Source organism: Oreochromis aureus, linkage group 19 (genome assembly GCF_013358895.1).
Source record: "Oreochromis aureus strain Israel breed Guangdong linkage group 19, ZZ_aureus, whole genome shotgun sequence".
NCBI lineage: Eukaryota > Metazoa > Chordata > Actinopteri > Cichliformes > Cichlidae > Oreochromis > Oreochromis aureus.
Genome location: NC_052960.1, coordinates 3,320,839 through 3,335,196, shown reverse-complemented (window position 1 = coordinate 3,335,196; position 14,358 = coordinate 3,320,839). Strand labels below are relative to the sequence as shown.

At 40.9% G+C, this 14,358-nt stretch overlaps 1 protein-coding gene across 3 annotated transcripts in view; it reads right to left on the bottom strand.

Moving 5' to 3' along the window:
• ralgapa2 (Ral GTPase activating protein catalytic subunit alpha 2) overlaps positions 1-14,358 on the bottom strand; it is a 99,056-nt gene that overhangs the window by 71,083 nt on the left and 13,615 nt on the right. For all 3 annotated transcript variants that reach the window (XM_039603125.1, XM_031728077.2, XM_031728076.2), the window contains exons 2-3: positions 10,670-10,780; positions 10,251-10,300 (exon numbers count right to left, since the gene is read on the bottom strand). In XM_039603125.1, the coding sequence (XP_039459059.1) occupies positions 10,251-10,300; positions 10,670-10,780 (161 nt within the window). The remainder of the gene's footprint in view (positions 1-10,250; positions 10,301-10,669; positions 10,781-14,358) is intronic.

Below are 14,358 nucleotides of genomic sequence, written 5' to 3'. Positions count from 1 at the left end.
CTTCATTTTGTCTCCTTATGCCAGTAGAGACATTATGCTAGTCAGTAACACAGCAGGGTAGCCAGTTTAAGCCTTGTGTGTGTGCGCGCGCACACAGTAACACTGTGTCTCTTCACAGAGCATTAGGAAGGGAGAGTGGGAATGAGGTGGAGAAGCTAGCTCAGAAAAACTCCCTGTTGAGCTGGAATGGCGGCCGCAACAATGAAGAATTTACCGGCTGATACGAGGCGAATACAGAGTCTGCAGGACTGGATGTTGTTGGAGTTACTCTAATCTGCAGCCATACTCCAGCATAAATATAAGGGCATTATTGTGGTCCAACAGCAGCCTTAACACATTTACATGATCCGCACTTAGGTTTCCAGCAGTAGAGCCTGAACATGACAGAGAATATGCTTCTTACAGATGTGGTCTACAAGGGCTTTTAACAGCAATCACAATGCAATGCTTTTAGATGAAATGTTGTACTTTGCATATTGTTTGGGATTTTTGGCAATCATAGAGATGAATATAGCCTTTATGGAGGAAAGACCAAACACACTAGAGACATAACTAACTAATCTACCTTAAACTGCATTCAAGGACGTGCGATAATGAGAAAATAACCAGCCAAAACAGGCAAAACTCAAATTATAACACACAGTAAGCAGGAAATAAAGTGCAATGGATAGTGCTTGCATTCAATCAAACAGAAGTGGGCCCTGGGATTACAAACACTGACAGATGAAAAGCACAGAGAGAGAAGACGTCAGTTACACACACCTGCTTTGTTTATGCCACAACAGTGTGAGCCACGTAAGACTGAACAGAAATTTGGCTAACACGTAAATCAGCAAAGGTAAATTAAAGCAAGTAAAATATACAAAATTCCTATTAAATGGTGCTTTAAGCCCAAAACACTAGTTTTTATTCTTTGTTTTTAAGAAGAACACCAAAAATATGGGAACAGTGTTACAATACCGTTTTAATTCTCCTCTGTTGCCAGTAGATGGCAGCAACAGCGCACGAGACTCCTTCAGCGCCTTAATACCAGCTTCTCAGCCATCTGCTACACCTTCCTCTTTGGTCGGGAAAGCCAAGCTACAGCATTCTAGGGTCCATTTTAAAAACGCTTCTTAATCAGGTTACTTACTAGTAACAAAAATGTTCCTATCTGTAAAATTCTGGACCAACGCACAGATCATCAAGATTCATCTGCTGCTCCCCTGTGCACCAAGCACACTTTGTACATTTGCATTATGCATAACCAGTAGGGGTCCAATGGGTAAACTGCCAGTCAAGAAGAATTACAGTCGAAAACAAATCATGTACCTAAATGGCCCTGAGCACATTTTTTTTATTAGAAGCGTTAGCCGAGGTTTAGAAGAACAAGGATTATGAAGCAATTACACGAGGCCGAAACAGAGCTACAGATGGCTGCTCATGACACACACTTAAACTATGTAATTAATTACTAATTACAGACCTACGCATTTAAAAAACATGCAGGTCAAAATCAATCATATGCTACGGCCGACATGAATAAATCTCAGTTTAACCTCAGAGATCTCTCTTGTTAAAGTCTCTTTTTTCTGCTTGATACTTGTTTTAGTGTGTTGCCATTTTGGCTGGTACTATAGTCCTATAAAAAGGTTTCTCCAAGTCTGTGATCCCCAAAATAAACAAAACTATATAAAAAAAGATTTATTTTGTTTATTAAAAAGTCAGTAAGTTAAGTCTCAAATCTAGATGGGGCGGCTTGACAGAGAGGATAACAAGGGGAATTCAGCCTGCTGACTCAGGTCCAGATGGCACTTGACATGTCAGGGTGAGGTCACATCCTGAAGAGAAAGGGAATGTGAACACCCCACCCCGCCCCGAGTTTTAGGGGTCCCAAAGCTGTCCCTGAACCTGTTTCACAACCACAGTGGCACTGAACTGTTGTCAGTGAGAAGTCATCTCCAGTAATACAGGCGCATAAACAAACTCTTCCCCTGAGGCCTGAGAAGCTGGTTCTGGTCTTGTGACGGCAGAAAACAGAAAGAGGTCTCACGCTGGCTGTAAAATTAATTCTTTATAGTATCCGTGCTGTGTGGCAGCAAGAGAGATTAAAAACATGTTTTGACCACAAAAGGAGAGAGAAATGAATTACATGTAGACAAATATTTTCTCGAACGCCAACTCTTGACTCCAATTAGCTGATATCTAATTAGCAAACAAACAATTTATGACTGCAGCTTGCAAACCAAGAATGATTCCCTGAGAAATCTAAAGACATGAACACATGTCATTACAAACCAAAAATCAAAAACATGAATAAAACTGCTACATGACAATAAAAAGAAGCCCTCCATCCTTAACTTTCTGTTCTCAAATCAGAAAGTAATGAACTAAACAAGCACACTTAACTTCACTGATCAACCTCACAACCTCTGTCACATGTGTCTTATTTGGCCCCGTGTTTATTAATAAAAGTTCTTAATAACTTTTGGCCAATCAGCAGTAACGCGTATCTCACGCACAGGTCACCTGACAAGACAGGTGGTTCTCCACAGCAGCTGGGTGCTAACAGGTTAAGACAGAGACTGAAAACCAGACATCTTTACCAAGTGTAAAGAGAAGCCCGTTTATCCTTTTGGCACAAGACAGTTTTTATTTTATAAAAAGAGCAAAAGTTGTGTTGTCCTTCATGTCTGAATCCATGTACAACACAGATATGGAGACACATCTATGCATCGACAGCAGATTGTGTTCTTTGAATGGCACATTGTGCTCAGAGGGATAGAGCTATAAGGGAGTTTTATATTAAATTTTACATCTGTGTGCAGCCACTAGCCTACCAGCAGAACTATAATTAGAATGTATTGTTTTGCTTGACCTTGTTTTATAAAGGCTAATAAGATTTTTTGTGGACATATTTGCATGCAAAAGGCCACACCAAACAAATAAATTAATTAAATCAAATAAATTAAAGTACAACAATAAAGTCTATATGCCTGGCCCTGACGCAAAACTCATTTTCCCCAGTGAATTTTTGGGGAACGATTTCCGCACTCAGAAAGTGGGAGCAGACCAACCCCCGAGTTAGCAATCCAAGATGGCGGCAGTGAACGTAAACGGTCGTAAAACTGTAAACCTTTGAATCTGTACTGCCACTGTTGTGCATTTATGACTTAGTAAAGAAGCCATACGCAGAGCACTGACCAAGCTCCATCCATGAATGTCTTTTTTAAACACAAAAAAAGAAGTATTAGTGCTGCACTGCATGATACGTGAATGACTCTAGCGTGCCAAGAACAGAATCAAACAGTTTTTTCTCACTTTTTCTGGAACGTGCCAACTCATGTGTGATGTCATTGCTGAATTCTGATATCAAAGTTCCAACGTATCTTGAACGTGGCCTCTTCATTGGTCAGTCTGTAAGAAGAACCAGTACCAACCCCTGCTGGCCTCAGGGGTTGGTGCGCATGCGCCAACCAGCTTGCTGCCTGCTGTAACCCATAATTTCCTTCAGGATTAATAAAATATTTCTGATTCTGATTAAACTACCCAAATAAACTGCAATTTAAAAAAAAAAAAAAAAAAAAGCATGATTACCCAGTCTATAGTTTACCCTCTTTCATTGATTGTGATACTGGTGAGGTTTTAGGTTAGGGGTTTTAGGTTTAGGTTATGCACAAACTGCCTCAGATTTCTGCAGCTGAACAGCCCATAGGTTTCATGGTAACCCACCTGCCTATTTCCAATTTCACTCTCACACAGAGTATGGTTTCTTCTGTGTGAATTTACAGCTGTTCAACGTTCTGTCCATGTTCTATGACAACCATCACGTTGACTTTATCACATTTGTTTCTGGGTATTTGTTGCTAATGTGCCCGATTTGTATGGGAGTTCCTGCCTGGGAATCAACTAACCATCAATCACCTTGATTACTTGGAAGCCTCCACTGAATTTGTCATTTGCAGGAACAGATAATGATTAAAGTGCATCAGATGTTAATGGCTAGGCAATGGAGTATTTTCACATTTGGATCAATAAATGTAGAACTTCTAATCAAACTAAGTGTTCGCTCTCTCACACTGTGAATGACCAGAAAAACTGCTAACGTTACTTCAAGCCTCGGCCTACACGGTTAAAGGAGCCAAACACACAGTTTTTTCTGTGGATGTTATACACTGAAAACTTTTCGTTTGAATTATTTTTAACAGCATGTATCATAGCAACACATATTCAAAAACATGCAGGCTGTACTAAAAAAATAAATGCATGCTTGACTCTTAGTGTCTGTATTCGCTGTCAGAGATCTGAAGCAGTAGTAAAAAGCAAACAGTTGCCAAGAGAGTTCAAAGCCTTGTGGTCATACTAGGGCAATCCTTTGATTCAGCATCGACTAACTATTAAAGTTAAACAAAATAAATAAATGTTATGTCGTTTTTTTTATGAGGTAAAATCTTTAATCAATATCAAGAACACGACTGCATCCTCAGAAATGTGGTTGCATTCCCATAAAGACTGCCATGGTATGATGCCTCTGTGGAAGCAGACAAAGAAATCCTGGGAGGGAGTGATGGCTGCTGGTGGGATGGGGGGTGGAGTGGACCAGCACAGTTTAGGCAGAGGAACAAAAGATTACCCCCTCTAGATAGCCATTACTCAAACGGGCCCAGCATGGGAGATCATGCTCCCCCACAGCAACTCATGAAAAAGGGGTTGCATACCTCATAATGACAGCAAAGTAATCCCCACATAGCCAGCTCGAAGGAAACAAACTGGGGACGTGGACTGTATATATCAGGCAGAACACAAGGAGGGACAGGTGACGAGAGCGTGAGGGAATACGTTTCACATCCCTGAAGAGATGAGTGTAAACGGGGTTCTCCAGGGAAATTCATACAAAGAACGTGAGAAGTGATGTTGAGATGTTCTGTTCTTCTTACCCTGTCATACAGCATTAAAGTGTGACGCTAAGCACTGTGCTGCAACTTGCTTTTGTCCTAGCCGTTATCCACTCGCAAGCCACGCTACAAAGTGCTCTGATGCTTGCTGGACAAAAGCGGCCATGTTTTGGCAGGGTGATTCCCATCACTTATGTTAACGATGGCCATCTACACAAAGTATTATCCTGCACTGAGATAGGGTGTATGACACACGTGGCATAAATGTAAAATTCCCATAAAAAATACACTACATTACTGTGCTTATTGTAGAAATAATTTATGAGGGAGTCAAATGCAGTTGCCTCGAAACACTGTTTTAATTAATTTTCTGCTGCACTGCCACATCTTTTGTTGGATAATATAACACCTTTTCTTCAAGTATGCATGTTTGTAAGTACATGTAGGGCTGCTCAATTAATCGAATTTTAATCTCGATTACGATCTGGGTTTTCAACGATCATTAAAAATGACTCCGCCCATTATTAGCACCTCCTTCGTGCTTTACTCTCGCGCTGCTCCGTGTGGCAAATCGAGCGCATCTCTCTGCGTTTCGAACACGCGTCACAACAATTAAGAGGACCCGAGGGAAGCGAGGAAAGCTCGGAAAGCTAAGCAGAAGTTATTTGGAGAGGAGAGGATAATGGCTGCTGAAGAAAGAATGCCGTTGGTTGAAAAGAGAGGTAAACGACTTCAGTGGTGTGGAAACCAATGTTCCCTCTAAGCTGCGCACGTGCGCAATTGCGCACTGCTGGCACTGTCTCTGCGCACAGAAAATCTGCGTTGTGCACAAAAAAAATCTAACCTGAATTGAAATTTAACCTCCTAGGACCTGCTGTCCACATATGTGGACATCACATTTTTGGTTATTTAGACCAAAATACTCAATTTTGCTCTATATGGGCCTGATATCCACTTACGAGGACATTATACTGCTACTGTTCTATCAAAATTTTAAATGAATATCCTCATATGTGGCTCTCATTTTTCTTAAAAACAAAAATAAGGTAAAAAACAAAAATCTGGAAATTCTTTGTTTTTACATTCATCGGGCCCCAATATGCACAAATATCAAAGAGAAATTAAAAATGCATGCCGTGGAAGAGTTCGGGTCAGTAAGTGACTGCGTCCTTATGTGCCGACGCCGGTGTTTTAGCTAGCAAAGCGGCGTGGCTGATGTGCAGTGAAGCCACATTAATGACAACGTGTCCAACCATTGGAGATGTGAGCAGGACAGACGGAACAATTGACGGAAAAAGTGTGGACTTTATACCAGTTTTTAAATTGTGTTGATCGGCCACGTGAAACCAGAGTTATGATAAAAATATCTGCAATGTTTGGTTTTCTTCCTGAATACTATCGTTGTTTATATTTACTGCGGGAAGAAACGGTAAAAACGGCGTTTTATAAGGAAAACGCTCAAAAGCACTCTCCGCCTGTGAGCAAAAACAAAACCAAAACCCCCCCACCCTTTCCTATTGGTCGAAAAAAGTACCATGTCGACCAATCAAAAAAATGATATGGCAACGTGGCATCTAGTTGTTAAGAAACGGGGGGAAGTTTTAGGAGTGACGGCGGTGTTCTGAGATGCGAGAGATTTGCGACGTTTAGCGCAAATCTTGTGTAGTCAGTGGCGGTCCTAGCCTATTTGGCGCCCTGGGCGAACACTCCCTCTGGCGCCCCCCCCCCACCACACACACACACACACACATACACACATATGAAGACAGAGAAAATATAGTATGCAAACGGCTACTAAACAGACATCATAATTCGTCATAAAATGAGAACAGGACAAATCAACAATTGACACTGACTAATTACTATTATATTAATATTATATTATTGTATATAATTTTTGGAGTTTAGTCTGTTACTGTAACTATTTTTACCATTTCTTCTTGGAGGAACTGTAACCCACATAATTAAGAAAGTGTTCTGAAAGTTTTAGGATACATGACCTGCCATTATCCAATGACACATCTGCTTACCTGTATCTTTTGCTCGTTTCTCCTTGTAGGAGCCATAATTAAATATTGAATTTTAATGATCACTGGGTTTTCATTTGTTTGGTTGCTATGGTGATGTGTAACAGGAGTCACGTGGGTGCTAGCGGCGACATTAAGAGGGCGTTGTCAGTCTGTCATTCACTGGTTTGATTTTGACAGAGAGGAGGGCTGGGTAGCTGTAGTTTTTGTTGACCGCAGCACAACGAAGTTTCCCTTGTTGCATTAGAGCCTGTGATGTTTTAAGAGTTTGAATCATGAGCCGATCACATTGCTCTGTAAACTTTTCAAGCACTTTAATAAACAAGCAAGCAATTCCACCTCTCGCATTATTGCGTAAAGTTGACAGCGTCAGGCAGGCTCAGTCCCGTCCTCTAGAGACTGTGGAAGTCGCTACACTCCTCCTCTTCTTTTCTCTTTTTAAACTTTAAAAACGGGTTGTGTGTGAGACTTTAAATCAACAAAATATAAAATATACATTTTAAATTGTTATTGATCCCTTTACCCCGAGTCCTAAAGTGTATATTTATTTTCTTACTCTTAAATATTTATTGTTCGTTTACTTGCACTGCTGTAACTGGAGCCTCGTCGTCTCGTCTCTCTATATACTGGACTGTATGTAGCGGAGATGACAATAAAGTTTACTTTGACTTCAGCAGCGAGCAGGCGCACCGAGGGCTCTCGCTCACTTTTTGTGTATTGATTGATTGATTGATTGATTATGCTTTATTCATCCCGAGGAAATATAGAAAAACATCGGTACAAATTATAAGTCTTTATCATAATGTCCGTGTTTTGCGTGTTGTTGGTTTGTTTTATTTTGTTTTATTTTGCGAGTTGGTTATTAGATGCTGCTCCAGCCAGCCAGAGAATCGCCCGCCACCCCGCCCTCTCCTCCCTGTGCCGCAAGCAGCAGGCGCACCTCGCAAACGGAGGGCGCCTTACTCCCAGCAATTTTAATTTTTTTTTGCCGATGCCCGTGATGCCGCCCCCCACCACGATGCCGCCCCGGGCAACCGCCCGTGTCGCCCGTATCTAAAACCGCTACTGTGTGTAGTTAGTGTGTAGTTAGTGTGTAGTGTAGTCAATAGTTTTGTTGTGTGTGTCAGAACAATGAGGCGACTGCTGAATGTTACAGGTGTTACAGGAGTGATACATCTCCTGTTGTCAGGCCTGCAGGTATCAGGCTGTTGTTCTCCTTTATCTCATAGTGGACAGAAATTATTTTTTGGAGTGGCACAAATAATTTGTGTGGCATCAAATTTGTTGCAGAACAGCTGATTGTTCAAAATGTTTATTTAAAAACGCCTTGGCTGCATAAAAAAACAGCTGCAAAAAACTTTGTTTGCCAAACTGAGTTACTTTTTTGAAGTAGTAACTATATAATTAATTGCCCAACATTGGTCATTAAATACTGTATTTGGCAGACAGAGTTACAGGACTCTCTCTCAGACCACAGACTCATAATACAAGTCAGAGCTTTATGGAAAAGAAAGAAAGAAAGAAAGTTGTGTTTTCAAAATTGGAGTTCAAGTTATTTTTACTTCCAATAGTGTTAACATACTACACAGGTCATGAACAAGATTTTTTACATTTTCATTGTAAGTGGGCTAAAGCAGTTAATTAAAAGTAGTCTAACATAAATGTAAATGCTGTAATTTGATTATTTTAATAAACCATGTAACTTGGATGGATTAGATGCCGGCGCGACCACAGTGCACACGTCTGATGTCGCTCACAGTGGTCCAAGTGTCCGCTCAGGGAGTTTGTGTGTTCGCTCAGACACATGAAATATTAGAGGGAACATTGGTGGAAACATTATGGGTTTGCGGAGTCAGACGTGGATCAAATATTGTGCAGTATTTGGAAGTTCACTAAACATAGATGTTTACATTTTTCATTTATTTTTTATATTGCAAACATTTGCACTGTAATCAGTATTTGAACACTATATTATTTTTTGACAATCTTTAAAGCCATTATTCAATACATTGTTATTGTTAAATAAATATCGTCAAATAATCGAGATCTCAATTTCAGTGAAAATAATCGTGATTATCATTTTTGCCATAATCGAGCAGCCCTAAGTACATGCACTGATATCACATTGACGACCACCTAAGAGCTAAAATTCTTAATGTAATGTGGTGTAACGAGAATGTCCACACAGTGCAGCAGCGCTCAGGATCAAGGCAACCCTGTATCTGTCCTGCCCACATTAGTCAAAGCAAGCTTATCTTCTCAGTGCATGGGTAAAAGCACACAGCGTCACAGGCAGGGGCTAAAAGGGGAAAAATGAGGGTTAAGCTGCTTTCAATATTAGTTCTCTCTGAAAAGATGACTCCATAAATATGTAGAAGCCATGAATCCGGGCTTTATTCACAGGTCAAATGACTGGATGTGTGCAGACAGACACTGTGGGTTTCTAGGTATAGACTAGAGAGAACTGAATGGAAATGTTGAACTGAATGATAACATTTTTCCATTTTGATCAGAAAATAATTTCTCGTATGATCTGCAGGAGAGGGGCATAGGTACAAGTGTTAATTCTACAAAAGACTGCCAGACTGAAAGAACATCAGCAGGAAAAATGACGAGCAGACAGACACATAGGGAAGCATTTCAGAGCATGCATTAAGTACACGATGCATCACCCAGACAGCACCAAAAACATAATGTGATAACACGAAAACACTGGGCCCAATTTGCATTCGATATGCCCGACTAAAAAACAAAACAAAAAAACTACAACATAGTAATCCATCGCTAAAGACAGACTACAGCAGCTAAGGATCCTTGCCAGCGCTTCCCAAGCTGTGACTTTGTGTAATTTATGGAACACCCTGATACTGCTCCCAGGTGATGACAAAATCTAGAGCAAGGCATACTGTACAAAAAGAGACAAACAGACTGCCCCACAATTTGATCTGCTGCCATCCTAACAGCCCTGCCCTGAGCAAATGTAACCGGAGAGCTCACTGTTTGCATTGGAAACTCGAGCTGCCTTTGCAGTCAGGTGGGAAAACAAGGTAGGGGACTTTAACCCGCATGTGCAACATAAAAGTGCTCAGCAAAAACAGAGGGAGGGGCTAGAGAGCCAACAGCATGCTGTGCATGCAGAGATGAAACACACCTCTGATTTGCATGCACGCCTGGATTTTAAAAACAAGAAGTGGACTGAATGGCAGCGCAACAATGAGGCCTTAGAACAACCTGCTATTGATCTACAGACTCTATGAAGTGAATTCAGGACGTAGCAGGTGATTCTACCCGAGTTTACCTGGAAATACCAGATGGAGATATCAACATAAAAAAACAACAGAGCACTTACTTCAAAAATAAAGAGGATAGAGTCCAGCTCCTCCCTTTGAGATTTGTTCCCTGAAACACAAAGAAAACACTTTTAGTACAAAGTTTTTAAAACGTTTTACCTGAAGCTATGCTGCATAGAGCTTCATCAATAATGCAAAAATAATATGGGCCACTGCATAAACATTCATTTAAATGAACGTGCATGACCATGAGACCGCAGTCCCACTGGGAATGAATGAAGGCAAGCTCAATCCACTCAGTTACACTAAACATAATCAGATTGATTCTCTAAGTACCGCTGCTCTGGAAATGTGGGGCAAACGGAAAATAACCTTTGCTGTAGCACAGAGGGCAAAGAGAGGGTTAATTATTGAACCACCACTGACAGTGGCAGCTAAATAGTGCATGTGCAGTTTATTACAAAAAGCTTTTACTCACCTTTTTGTTTTAAGTTGCTTTCCAGTGTAATGAAATTTTCATAGAAGATAAAATAAATCTGAGAACTGTTGCTCTCAAAGAATGTCTTCAACTCACTCTTGTCAATGATATCTGGGGAAAAAAGAAAAAGAAACTCAATCAAGTTTAGTCAGTGAGACTATAAAATAATACATAATTAAATTAAAAAGAACCAAAGAATTCTTCTACAGTAGAATCACTTCTATTCAACTGTGTATCCAACTGTCAAGGTTTGTTAATGTAGAGGGTTTTTCCCTGTAGTCTGTTTTGAGAAACCTGGATGCTTTCATGTTGTGTGAATGACACTAATGCAGGAGTGACAGTGACTTCCCATTAGTTCCCCATTTAAACAGAAAACTGCATACATTTTAAAACAAAGCAAATTGCTTCACTTCCTTAAGCAGCGTAACTTCTCCCACTCCTCACCTGTAGCCACGTGAGAGAACTGTTTTTTGGTGACGTTGATAAACTTCTCACCCCGATCTACGATTTCACAATTTGAAAAGTGAAAGATTTCTAAATGATGCTTTTACTGTGCTGAAATCTGTATTTCATCCAACAAAGACACAGTTTTTGTATTGTTGCCTCTGTGGTGGCGCACAGAGGCACATCCGTGCTTTGGTACATAAATTATAATAAGTAAGTAATAAGTAACATGTTAAGCTGGCACTACATTGAATAGACCAATTCCAGTGCCACCATGTTGCACCTCAACCGACTACAGTGGTCCTTCTGCTCTGGAGCCTCAGCCTGGTACAGGTTCTGGTGAGCTTGCAATCAATCTCCTAAACAGAAGACAAACAAGCTGCAGTCCATCACAGTGAAATGGATGCTGTCTAATAGATTCATCCTCCCATCCAACCGCTTATTTAACCCAATCCATCTCAGCAGTTATGCTGCAAAAGGCGCAGTATGTCTTGAACTACGCACCGGTCCACTGAGATCTGGCAGAGGGACATAGAACATTACCCTCTCCCATACACATATGGCTAATTAACCTAAAATGCCTTTGTGATTTTTTTTCCTTCTGTTTTTTGTCTTAGCCAAACTCAACATTGCAAAACTCTCAGACAATGTGTGGCAATTGTTTCAGTTACTGCTGTGATGAAAGTCTCCTCCATGTTTCAGCCAGTAATACTTTCAGTTCATCCACACTCGAGGATGAATAAATGAGATGACTTTTTTCCTCCATGCCATCCAATAGGGCTCTTTGGGATTTAGGTCAGCACTCAGGAAGTGCCATTGTAAGACAGATTTTCTCCTGGGCAAAAATACATTTTAATAGGCAGCTGGGATGCTTTGGATCGTTTCCCTGCTGGAAGAGTCACTTCTGCTCGATATTTAACTAATGGTAAATGGCCTGTATTTATATAGCGCTTTACTAGTCCCTAAGGACCCCAAAGCGCTTTACACATCCAGTCATCCACCCATTCACACACTGGTGATGGCAAGCTACGTTGTAGCCACAGCCACCCTGGGGCGCACTGATAGAGGCGAGGCTGGCGGACACTGGCGCCACCGGGCCCTCTGACCACCACCAGTAGGGCAATGGGTTTAGTGTCTTGCCCAAGGACACAACGACCGAGACGGTCCAAGCCAGTGCTCGAACCGGCAACCTTCCGATTACAAGGCGAACTTCCAACTCTTGAGCCACGATCGCCCCGTCAACTAATACACATGTTTAAGCTTCCTCGTGCATTAATCCATTTTATTACAAAATATTTATTTACAGCTGTGGTAGCTGTGTTTTTCAATGCATTAAATAGCAGTTTACTCTCTCACACACTGACAAATTCTATATGTTAAAAACTATAATCTCCCATATACATTTCCCAAAATGATTCCTGGCAAAACAGAGCAATTAAGCTTCACCTTCTGTTCCAATTCTGCCTCTACTAAATGGCAAATTGGAAAACTCCCAGAAGCTGTCCAACTCCTGGGGACTACTGGAATGATGAATTACGTGACAAAGACGAAGCTTTGCCCTGAGATCAAAGCAGGGATAATGACGATGCATGATGGGAAAACTGAGTCAAAGTAATGAGCGCTTTTAGTTTTTAGCCTCGATTTAGGAAAACATAAATAATCAGGGAGTCATCATGGGTGAATCCCTAGTGACAGTGCTGTTTGACAGTTAGGTGTATAATGTAACGACTAATTGGTGACATGCAGTGAGATGACACTATGACTTTCTACCCGACCCAGTTTTACAACCTTCAATGCTTTACAGTTACCTTAGCTTGCCCATAATTACAGCAGACTAACAAAACTACCCGACGATATCTGCAGATCAGAATCCTCTCTGCCAGCCAGCAGATAGCAGTTAAACCAGTGTAATCCAACTTATCAGCCCAGTGCTGCAGAAACAGATGCTCATTTTCACCTCAGTAAGAAGATGTACAAAAAAGAAAAAAGTAAAGGTACATTAATCCCATCAGGCTAAGATTCATTAATCATGAAACAAAACAGCGAAGCAAACCAAGAAAAGCTCCATCAGGAAATTCAAATGTCTGTATTATTTAAACTACCGGTACTCGACTTTTGATTTCGTTAAAAAAAAAACGGGGAAAAAAGGGGGAAAAAAAGGTTTTATTTCAGCTAATTCTTAACCACTAAAAACAGTTGTACAGAAATGTTGGAAAATGTAGGATAATAAAAAAAATAATACTAATAAAAAAATCATTACTCCAGTCTTCCAAATTCCAATCCAATCCAAACCTAAACTGATTTTAGGTTATAGATTAGATTTAGACTCTATCAGACTGTTTTAGATGAGCCAATCTTACTCACAAAACACATTGAACATTGAAGGAATTAGCTCCGATCAACTGCACTGTTATAAAAAAATAACATCCAACAATAAAACGCAATGATTCTATTAAATCTAATGAACCTTAGTCTCCAGTCACACATGCCTATAGCCAGCCACCAGTTGCTATGGGGGGGAAAAAAAAAAAAAAAAAAAAAAAGTATTCCTTGAGTGGTTGCAAGTGGCTGCAGGCAGTTGCTGCAAAATCGACTGCTAAAGCTCCAGTCGCACGATTTAGCAGTAAAGACAACTATTACTTTAAAGGAGAACGTTCTCCATTAGGTAACAAGTACTTGCAGACAAATGCATCTTGCATGAACACTATGGGCCACCCCACGAATCTGCAAGAGACCAAAGGAATTACAAGGTTTTGTGTGCAACATACTCTGTGTGACCGATTTAACCCAGCGACAGCAACCAACCTCCAGTAATCACTCGCCAACTGCTGAGGGAAAATGCAGAATGAGACTGCACATGAAGAAGGCTAAAATAAGCCTTCAATGGAAGAGTGCCTGGGTTCTCCCTTAGAGCTGCGGTAAGAAGCTTGGTCACTTGGGAGGGGCTCAGAGTAAAGTAGCCCCAGATGGACAGGTGGAAATATTCTAGTTATCCAGAATCAGAAATGTCGCAAAGAATAATAAACCGAATCTGGATTTTAAAGGCCCCCCAAATCATCATGTTGCTCAGTTTGGCGTTTCTCTGCTAACCTATCTAGTTAGTGTGAACCATAAAGAATGATTATAATACTGTTTAATGCAGCGCTCCCCAACCCCCGGGCCTCGGACCGGTACCGGTCCATGAGTCGTTCGGTACCGGGCCGCGAGAGTTGAGGCTCAGGTGTGAAATGTATGGTTTTCAGGGT